The 11505-nt window shown below is 39.0% G+C and overlaps 1 protein-coding gene across 2 annotated transcripts in view; it reads right to left on the bottom strand.

Annotated features, from left to right (window-relative positions):
• The window catches only part of igsf9a (immunoglobulin superfamily, member 9a), a 63435-nt gene that overhangs the window by 37710 nt on the left and 14220 nt on the right, over positions 1-11505 (bottom strand). For both annotated transcript variants that reach the window (XM_085359659.1, XM_085359660.1), the window contains 3 exons: positions 4620-4766; positions 890-1038; positions 1-82 (listed from right to left, as the gene is read on the bottom strand). The exon at positions 1-82 is cut by the window's left edge and continues 30 nt beyond it. In XM_085359659.1, coding sequence (XP_085215785.1) covers positions 1-82; positions 890-1038; positions 4620-4766 — 378 coding nt within the window. The remainder of the gene's footprint in view (positions 83-889; positions 1039-4619; positions 4767-11505) is intronic.

The following is an 11505-nucleotide window of genomic DNA, read 5'->3' as shown; positions in this document are numbered from 1 at the left end:
CGTTCCCCTCAGAGTTGGAGGCGTGGCAAGTGTACTGTCCTGCTGAATGTATACTCACTGCTCGCAGAGATAAAACTCCATCCTGATAAATATGACATAGTAAAAAAACGGAGAGGTGGCTGAATGCAGCAGGCAGGTAAACACACAGAAAGTACAATAGGTAGCAGCAATTGTAGCCTGCAAAAGCATTGGCATCCTACAGTATAATGTCAGTATTTAGTACTGTATGACATTTGCATCCAGCTGATAGTAGAATAGTAATATAGTAGAATCTTCACTTCCTACGTGCATACTTCACATGTATCCACACAATGGTTCCTGTGCCACAATATTTCAACAGGTAGGAGTAATAACAGATTTGGTGCTTGTGTCCAAAGCACCTTTGTTTTCCTTCCAAGGACTTTTCTAGAACCTATTCGTGTGCCACTTTGCATCAACACTACTGTGTCAACTTGGATGGATGGATGGATGGATGGGCATTTGAACTGAGGCTGATTTTAAAGTATCTTGGATACATTTGCTCAGTGTTACCCAAACTTTGTATGTATTGCAGTGCATGAACACTATACAGTTCAATGCACTTTTATTTATCACAACAACAATCAACTCAAGTCACTAGTAAGGTAAAGACCCTACAATAATATAGAGAAAATCCGAATAATCAGATGGCTCCCTTTTAAAAACTCCCTTTTAAAAAGGAAGAAACCTCCAGTGGAACCAGGCTCAGAAAGGTGCAGCCAACTGCTGAGGGTTGAAAAAAAAAAAGAGAGAGAGTACTACTATATATTATTTTCGAGGAAAATTTTGTTTATTTATTTCACCCCATGCATGTAACAACTATAGCGCTATACTTGTATTGCAGGTTTAAAACCCCTTAAAAAATACATACCTCAGAAATATTTTTTTGAATGGCAATGCCGTCTTTAAACCAAGTGATGGCTGGAGTAGGGTTGCCATTAGTCATGCAGGAAAGAGAAATGTGACTTCCAACCAAAGCCTCGAGGACAGGAGGTGGGGGTTCAGTGAAGGCGGGTGGGGCTATGGATATAAAAACAGCTTTAAGAAGATGCTCATAAACCATCTAAATTTAAAAAACTTAAAAACAGATTCCGCCATTTATGGAAAAACAAATTCCGATTGAATACTTATTCACACCATCCATAAACAAATATACATGTTCATACATTCTGATGGTATAGTTTGTGTCCCCTGAGTGGGAAGTGTAACAAATTAATATAAAGATTTTCAACTTTTTCATATGATGAAATATTTCTTTACTGATGGAAATGGTCTCCATAGGGATAAAGGTGCCACTGATTGGTTTGATAAGTTTTGAAATGATGTGAATCACATGTCATGCTCCAACAACTGAACACCTGTGGGAAATTTTGGACCGATGTGTTAAACAGCAATCTCCAATATCACTATCAAAACACCAAATGTGGGGAAATTCATTTGGAAGAATGGCGTTTCATCCACCCAGTACATTTCAACAGACTTGGTGAGTCAATGGTAAGGAGCATTAAAGCTGTTCGAGCTGTTTAGCCTTCTGTAAAAAGCAAGAAAGCTCTGTCTTCAAAGCAGAAGTATTAAGGGAAAAAATACAAAAGAGGAAAAACTGGATTAGCAGACAATACATTTATATACAACATGACAGCAGTACAGCCTGCTTTGTTACAGCAGCAGCCTGAAAGACACATTATTATTTCACATACCTAACTGAAAATGTCAGTTGCAAATGCAGCCTTTTAAATGTGCCTTTAGAACATCTTGCTGACACTTTAAATCTCAGATCTTATCAAAGGACAATCAGGCCTTCCTTTTTTGTCTGCAAACACTTCAGAGTTAAAAAGCCACCATAACTTATATCCTTACTGTAGCTGTATATGAAGAATATTTAAGTTTTTTTTTACTTACTCTCTGAAAATAAACTTTAGTATATTATTGACTAATAAAACAGAAAAAGAAGCATGTTCTTTTATCTCGCCAATTCAAACCCATGACAGTCGCACAGATTATTATTGAAGGGGAGTGCAAACAATAGGTAAAGCCCATACTTGCAGGGCATGCCAGCAAAGTAACATCCAAGCCCTCAAGTACACAGTCATCATCTATTACTATTCTCACCCCTATCCTGATGCTCACACAGACCAGCTCGGTGAAACTGTTTCTGCCGCTTTGATCTGAGGCGCACTCCTACTTTGTTCTGTATGTTTGTGTGTGGAATCATAGCAAAGGTTTTCGAAAATATAGATAAACTTCAAAGGGCAAAAATAATGATGCATATTTCATATTACGATTTATTATTTACACCTATCAAGAAGTATGACGCTAACTCTAGTCAATGACTATTCTTTCCAAAATCCAGGTAAAAGAAGTCAGAAGTTATCCAAATTACCTGATCTGTTAAAAAAGTTTAGACACTATTAAAAAAAAAACTTCTTTTAACATCATGTTCGTTTTCTTTCAGTTTAAGAGGTGATTTTTTATGTAGTATATACAGCAGTTACCTGATGAGTGGAAGTTCATACGGTAGACTGTAAGCTAAAAGATCACATTTGAATAATATAAACTTCTTTATACTGTATTAATATATATTATATAGAATGTAGCCTAAAAAAATAAAGGAATTAAGTCATGTTTTCTATGTTTCTTCCTTTGGAAACCAATACAATTTAACAACTAAATAACTCATAATCTTTACTTTAAAAATCAAAACATATCAGCAAGTTTTGTAAATGGAAACCATGTTGATAATTAACATTTACATGATCTGCACACTTTAGCACTTTTTCTTGGTTGTTTTCATAACTGGTCAGAACTCTGGGATAGAATGACCTTTTTCTCTTTTCCTTGAGGATGGTCGTGTGGGTCCTGGGCTAAAAGTGGCAATAAAGGAAGCACTGAAGCACCTTTCCTTAGTATGTGGAGAACGCAAAAAAGCTCTTATCATGGTTGCCGCGCAGATAGTCCCAGCTTACTCGGCTTAGTTGGGAACCTTCCCAAGCAAATTTGACTATTCAACCACACCCCAGGTCTTGCTTTCCATTCTGACTGCACCGCCTTTCCTCCCGCCTTCTCCCATCACTGAATGTAATACTGCCACATCCCAAGCTACAGGAATGCAGAGTGAGCAGTCTGCATTAGTGCATTATAGTTTCATTTGTTGCTAGCATGAGGGGTTAGCTGTTGCCTGGTAATTGGTTTAAAATTGAATGTAGATAAAAAAGCTGTATGACACACATCTATCTGCATGCTCATTTTTGGTTCCATTTCTAGTCATTTCCATTTTTATGCTTGAAGCACTCAAAATATTTTCAGTTTAAAACACGCATTTAGTCATGTGAAAAAGAAAGTCTACCCTCACTTGTGTGTAGACAAAATGCCACAATGTTCCCAGGAGTGACTATTCTAGCTAATTAACCCAAAGGTCAGATCGTGTATTGCTCAGAGAAATTACAAAATACCCAAGAGGTTAAACTCAGACTCTACAGGCCTAAATTAGATTAGTATTTTTATTTTAGCATTGTTAGTACATAATATTGCTTCATTTAGTAATTTTTTTTTCTATACTCAAGCATTTCTTTTTACTTCACTTGCCTAAAAAGAGTTTTTCTTACCAATTTATCTTTTTTAATTTCCTCTAATAACTGTGGTGTGGTCAATGTTGCTAGCAGCACTTCAGGACTGACTACTTTGTTTTACGTTTTATCAGCGTGGTTATTTGCTAACATCACAACTGAGCCTATAATAGAGGCATATAGCTCATGTTACATTTTGTTTCTTGATTTGTATAATATATAAATAAATGCATGTGAATGATTTAAAAAGGGGTCTTAAAAGTAAAGCCATAAAGAAAATGTGCCTAAAAACTGCATTCCTTGAAATCTCAGAAAGGGGCAACTCCACTGGCTGCAAACATAAGACAGGATAAAACAAATTTAAAGACATGTTCTTTTATTTAATAGAACATGGTAATTTTGTGAATTAAGAACCTATTTAAAGTAAAATAAATGACAAAAAGGGCAGGATTTAGACCAGGATTATTAAGTCAAATATATGCATCAGCAGTGTCCTTTTGTCTTTTTAGTCAAATCAAACCCTCACTAAACAAGGAGGAACGAAAAAGACTACTGTTGAAGAAGCAGACATAAAACAACAAATGGATGGCTGAGTGGCTGACGTTATGTCCATCTTTTATATACAGTATATGTGGTAAATACACCATTGAGCTGCTAAAGAATCTAAAGTTGTTGGTATAACATGACCAAAATATAACTTCTAAGCTGGATGTGTGCTTCTGTTGTAATGATAGCAATAAATCAATCTCATCAAATAAATTGCAAACAAGACATAAGAGCAACATTTCAGCTAGTAACAAAATAGTACCAAGGCCTCAGGCAGGCTTTCCTGTGCTGTAGTAAAAGTTAGCGTTTCTCATTTTCAGTGGTTTGAGTGACAAACTGGTCCAGGGGGCTGAGATGGAAATTACTGTTCGAATCTGGTTCAATCCTGTCGTTTATTTACATGTTGATCTCTGGCTTACTGTAAAAAAGCCAACTAAATTCTTCTTTGAGAGCAGCCATGATGACACACACAAGCTGTTCCATTAACCTCACCAGTAACAGAAAGTACAGTCCAGGTGCCATTTTGCAGCTCATCTGTTGGCTTATCCAGTGAGAGGATTCGACACTCATACAAGCCCTGGTCAGCGAGCAGCAGGCCCTCCAGCCTGAGGGTGGTGATTCGTACCAGAGATACTCGCCCTGCGGAAACAGAGTGCAGGAAAAAAGTGAGAAGGTAGGTGCATGGAACGTGACAGAGGAATAGCGCAGACAATTGTGACTTCACTTGTCAGGTCTCAGGTGTGTGCATCTGTTGGTCTGTGATGCTTTGTCACACAGGAAATGAATAGTGTCCTCAAATGGTGCCTTAAAATGACCACACAGCAACATATGCACAAGCAAACACGCAAACTGCAGCACACATGCACGCACAAACTTAGAAATCTGATCTCCCTGTTGCCAGGTGACGGCTCCCTGGAGCCAGTGTAGCTTGCAACATCAAGCCTTTATCTTTTCCAGTCTGCAGCCCACATCTTTCCATGTCCATCTAGTTTTTCACACTTTAACAGACACGCAATTGTCCGGTGACCCAATAGCATGGGAAAGCATGGCCGAAGAGAAACTGTCAATGAACGCACTGTGTTAGAACACACAGCCTCTCACTGCACCATCTCAAAATGAAGACATGTAAACAGAAAGCAGACTGCCCCGTGGAAGCCTGAGACCCACTGGGATCCCTGTGCTATGATGGTAATTATTAACAGAGGCTCTGATTTCTGTTTACTATGACAGGGAGGGAAAGCCCTGACAGTCAAAAAGAACCAGGAAGTTGGAGTTAGGTATGCTGACACTGATAACACAGTGTATTTACTTTTCCAAGCCGCCAAAGGGGACAAAATCCACAGGGGGAAAGTGAGGTGGGGGTTAAGGTAGAGTAAAGTACACATGAGCATACACTCAGGGGATTAACACTTTTTAAAATCCCACCCTTTGACCTCTGGCACCTTTTCTACTGCTTGCCTGTTTACGAGATCAGTTTGATATGGGTCACTATTGCACCTTAAGAGGAAGGGTTGTAGTGTTGCAGGGATGTTGAGGAAACATAACTGGGAGTGATGAGATAAAAGTGAAGAGAGGGGTGGAGGGGAAACAAGAGCATGGCCTACTGCCATCACTGCTGCTGTTTGAAAAATGCGTGATAGCAAAGGATTTGAATGCAAGGTAAATTAAGTGTGAGGCCACAGAAACAATACAACACAGAGGCAGAGACAGAGGAAATTTAGACTTTAGACAGTGTGCACGACTCAGACTGTCAGACATAGATTATTTGTGCTGAGAGGCACTGTCTGAAAATGTGTGCATGCATGAGAATCAAGTTTTAACGAAAGGTAAAGTGTGCCAACAAATCAGGAGTGTAGTAAAATGAAGGCAGTCTGGCTTTGCATTGTTGATGTAAATATAACAACAGCATTTCCATTTTTGTCCTTCAGCCAAACTCACTCCTGACCATCAAAAATAACACCAACTATTAAATATAGGGTGTTAATCAGTCAGAATAATTTATGATACTATATTGTTAAATAATAAGTGGCTATCTAATGGAATAATTTATACCCATAAACTGTTAAATACGAGGTGGGATCAAAAGGATCTGCTAATCGGCCTATAAAAAGCAGAAACCGTACCTGATTTAAATTTGGCCGCTATCTCATTGAAGGTTGTTTACTTGTAAAGTGCTGCAGTGCTCTCATCCCTGCTGGGATGCTGATGTTTGGGTAGAGAGCAAATATCAACTTCAGTGTCAAACTGGCATGTTGAGGATCATCCCTGGTGATGAGAGCTGGGTCTCCTATGACCCATAAAATAAACAGCAATCTTTAGTGACTGGATTGTGTACTATGAAAATTGTGCAAATATAGAGATACACTGTAACATCCTTCAGTGTTTGAGGAACAAATCAGGTGCAAACAACCTGAACTGTATGAGGATCTGCTTCAACCACTGAAGATGATGGAATCTTGCAATCATTACCACCTGTGCTACTATCTCTCTGCAATCCTTCCATCTACGCAAAATCAAATAAGGAAAATCCAAACTGATGGTCGGCTGATTTCACACAGGAGAAGAGATCCACATATTGCAAATGCACACGTAAAACTGGTCAGAACAGGACCAGACAGGAGCCACACGTAGCAGCAGTGCTGGAAGTAACGCAGAGTTTCATAAGGAGGTAAAGAGGATATCATCCAAATTTAAAACAGATATTGCGTATCTGCTTTTAATGGAAAATTGTAGTCATATAGAATAATTGAGATTTTAACAGATTTTTCGTTTGTTTTGCCGATTCTGATGCTCAGACTATGCTGATGTCTATATTACAGGCAGTGAATTTTAAGTTCTCCTCTTTTTCTTGCATTCATATTCTACTTTCAAATGCAGCAGTCTCCAATAGTGTGTGGCTGCATAGCAGCAGATCTTTACAGGTACCTTAGAAAAACTGTTGAAAGCTTGCCCTAAAAAACTTGCTTTGAAACAGTGTTCACCGGGAAAAAAATGTGATGATGAACCTAAATTGGAAAAACAGACACCCAGCCTGCACCAACAAGACTCAATACTTTTCCTTGTCATGTTCACTGCTCCACACACTAAAAACATTATAAATTAGCCAAAGAGCAGCTTTGCAGGTCTGAGACTCATTCAGCTATCCTCCTTTCAGCTCAATTCAACATACTCCACACACAAAAACATGGCTGAATATAGTGAATATAGTGTCTCCAAGTGAAGCCGCCTAAAGGCATTATTCCTGAATACATTCTCAGGTGACAGGGAAACATGAAACCATTCAGTGCTGTGAAGAAATACAACTCTCTACAAATGAAGGAATTAAGTCTGAAATGAAAAGTCTACTAGAATACATTATTAAAAGTGATGGTCATCGTCTTTCTCAAGACAGTAACTCTATGAGGGGGAAAGGAGCCTCTTTTCCTTCAGTAGAGATAATTAAAAGGCATCGTTTTATTTCAGATGGACTAAGACGAAGTAAGATCTTTTACAAAAATCACATCAGCTCAAGACCATTTTTTTTTACATTGAACCTTAAAGAGTTTATGCCTCATCATTATTGTATTTTAGCCACAGTACCACGTAATTTTTATACATTTTATGTTTTTAAAAAAAAAAGGAAAATCAGGGCAGGGATCACAGTACCAAAATGCTTTAAAATTCCAAACAAAAACACCTACTCTTATGAAAAGACCACAGGTTTGAGGTCCTTAATAGAGCTCAATAAAAAACAGGCACTTTACTGACAAAAGGGACATTTGGAGGACTGCGGAGTGTGCTTTTTATTTTTACCAGTTTTATTCAGAGTGAAGGATGCACCAGAGATATTGATTTTCTTTCTTCCAAAATGGATATGTAACATTTTGGAGATGACGTTTTCAAATTCTAAAGAAAGGCTTCGGTTGGGTGGGACGTATCTCAGGGGGAAAGTGTCTTGTTTTCTGTGACAGGGGCTTGTATGAAAAATTATTTAAATTCAATACCATTTTGCGCAGCCCAGACATTTATGACCCTGAGAATGTGATACTCATGGGCAGCAAGCCCACATCATCTCTATAAGATGTCGTCAGCTCTTGGCAAGCTTCGCAGAGGCACTCTGGTTTCGGTTAGAGAAAAGAAAACGATAAGGTTTCACTCCTCGTTTTTGTTTTTTTGTTTTTTTTGTGTGTGTTAAGCTCTTCTGTGTCATGGTTTTAAATTTGGTATTGAAGGTCTCTGTCCCTGTCAGACGCTGAGGTCTACTCACTGCTGTAACGAACATGAGTAATCCCAGTGAAGGCTCTAATGTTTTTCCATGTGAAAAAGGAAGTATTAGCCATTTCAGCTGTGCGTAATGTGTTGCTCCTGCACACAGGCTGATTATGATGGGATTTGAATAGGAAGAGCTTGCGAACAGTGCATTTATACAGCTGTATTTACTTTTTTATAGTCAGCAGCTGTATGGGTGTTGAGGGACTTTCTGTCCTTTCCACAGAGAAGATGCTAATCCTTTGATCTTTACAGCTCTATTACACAAATTTATTTAAGCCCTTTTTAGCCCTTAACCCTCTCAGGGGAGCAATCAGATGAAAATCTAAAGTAACTCACACTTTGCAAAGCTACAAACACGGCCAAAAGACAAGGAATGTTGATGGGAGAGGTGGACTACATGTAGAGAAGTTTAATCAGTTTAAGGTGATGAAAAGGGAGGAATGATGGAACGAAAAAAAATGAGCCTCAGCAGAGTGAATCACTTGGATAACTTCCATTAGAATCACAACAGCTAAACAACAGTTGGAGACTGAGTCCTGAAGCCAAACTATTGAGACACCCGAGAACATTCATGGCCCGAGGGGGTGAAATACACACCAGTCGTTCCATCTCTAAAGCGTTGGTTTCCCATGCTGCACCTGTTACTCCCACACCGGCTGGTACCTGTGAGAAAGCTTTGCCTCAGATGGGACAAAGCATCTTTTTCAAACCTGTATAAAACTGCAGCTTTTTGTTTGTCGCCTGAGAGGCATGTGATTAGCAAACCCGTCTATTAAAGCTGCTGCTTTTCCTTGAAGAGAGCTTTGTAGTTGAGTCGAGTTGAGTACAAATAGTGTAATTTATGGGTTGAAGGGCAGGCATATTTTTATTGGGCTTTTTACTAGAAGCCTTCGTCTGAAAACTAACATGCAGTGTAATGAGCTGCACGTTGACGGATTGTCTTGAGAGTAAGTGACAAAAGGCTACTGCTTTTTATGAGCCGGGGCTGGAATTAAAGTCTGCCCCACTCCCACTTACGATAATTCATCAGCTAACGTTTGCCCCGACTTTATTACTATGTAAATGTCTGTGTCATATTTCCTGCCTGGGTTGGGCAAGGGAGTGGCATCCAGCTCGCATGACAAAGGCCTTAACTCAGCTGAAAGTAGGTTCTGATCCTTTGACAAAGAAACACGTAATGCCGGTGTTTGCAGCTCATTACCGTATCCTAGAGCAATCAATGGACATGACACCAAAGAGATTGGTACACTGTACACGGAAAGTGACTTCAAAAATGAAGCTGGAATTATTCTATATTAAAAAATGAATAGTCCGACACCAACAATGAATTGATGTAACTGCCTGTTACTGTTTATTCATCCAAAAACTGGTTTATCTCATTCCTCTGGGTGATAGAGTTTCATCGTCCGACCGTGTATTTGCATTGCACTGGATGGCCTTTTGTTCTGATCACAAGCCCTGCATTTTATTTTGAGTAAATTCTTAATGCATTACAGCATCCCTGGTGCTGTAATGCATTATGTGTAATCCACAGGTGAAAATAGTCCTCAACAAATCACCATTTACCCCTGGCAAGGTACTACAGTGTCCAGCAACTTTTCTAAAAGTATTGATTTAGTGAGTTCGGCAACAAATTGTTGTTTTTAATCTTTTATGGGATTTGTAGGCAATAATCATTTAGGAATCAGCAATTACCTGTATCCAATAGCATTGTTGTGTTTGTGACTAACAGACAGCCCCGTTTTAATCCATTGATTTCTTTAACTGCCCTGAGCTCAAGCAAGAAATCTAAACTGACAGACTGACATAAATGAAAAGTCCTTAGGGAGCAGGAATTGTAGATGCATTTTAACATCTATAATTTTGTGACAACCAGGCTGGACTACTGTAATTCATTATTATCAGGATGTCCTAAAACCCCCCGGAAAAACCTTCAGTTAATCCAAAATGCTGCAGCAAGAGTCCTGACAGGGACTAGAAAGAGAGAACATATTTCTCCTGTTTTGGCTTCCCTTCATTGGCTTCCTGTTAAATCCAGAATTGAATTCAAAATCCTGCTCCTTACACACAAGGTCTTAAATAATCAGGCCCCATCTTATCTTAATGACCTTGTAGTACCATATCACCCTATTAGAGCACTTCGCTCTCGCTCTGCAGGTCTACTTGTTGTTCCTAGAGTATTTAAAAGTAGAATGGGAGGGAGAGTCTTCAGTTTTCAGGCCCCTCTTCTGTGGAACCAGCTTCCAGTTTGGATTCGGGAGACAGACACTATCTCTACTTTCAAGATTAGGCTTAAAACTTTCCTTTTTGCTAAAGCATATAGTTAGGGCTGGACCAGGTGACCCTGAATCCTCCCTTACTGTAGTTATGCTGCAATAGGCATAGGCTGCTGGGGGATTCCCATGATGCATTGAGTTTTTCCTTTTCAGTCACCTTACTCATTCACTATGTGTTAATAGACCTCTCTGCATTGAATCATATCTGTTATTAACCTCTGTCTCTCTTCCACAGCATGTCTTTATCCTGTCTTCTTTCTCTCACCCCAACCGGTCGCAGCAGATGGCCCCGCCCCTCCCTGAGCCTGGTTCTGCTGGAGGTTTCTTCCTGTTAAAAGGGAGTTTTTCCTTCCCACTGTCGCCAAAGTGCTTGCTCATAGGGGGTCATATGATTGTTGGGTTTTTCTCTGTATCTATTATTGTACAATGTACTGTACAATATAAAGCACCTTGAGGCGACTGTTGTTGTGATTTGGCGCTATATAAATAAAATTGAATTAAATTGAATTGAAATTGAATTGAATATCACATATTGAAAATGACACAAAAAGAAACTTAAAATGATCGGTAATTAAGTTTTAGTGATAGTGATCTATATTTTCGCATACTTCATTTAGTTCTGATTCCACTTCTTCTTTTAGTTCCTCGCATGCACCTTTAAAGTCAGTGCAATATTTGAAACTGCACCGGATCAAAACAGTCTACATTTTTTGTTCCTCATCTTTAATACACATTCCTCAGAAAAAAAATCTGATATATCTGGTGGCTTTGGAAGCTCTGCCAGAATTTTAAAATGATTCGTGTCGGTATGAACAGTTTTTAGTCACATCGAATGAGTTTATAGAGACTGA

This window comes from Diplotaxodon limnothrissa, linkage group LG7 (genome assembly GCF_057381915.1).
Source record: "Diplotaxodon limnothrissa isolate DT_005_m linkage group LG7, D_limnothrissa_male_GT1.1, whole genome shotgun sequence".
Taxonomy (NCBI): Eukaryota; Metazoa; Chordata; class Actinopteri; order Cichliformes; family Cichlidae; genus Diplotaxodon; species Diplotaxodon limnothrissa.
The sequence above is the reverse complement of the archived record's forward strand: the minus strand, read 5'-3'. Positions and strand labels throughout refer to the sequence as shown.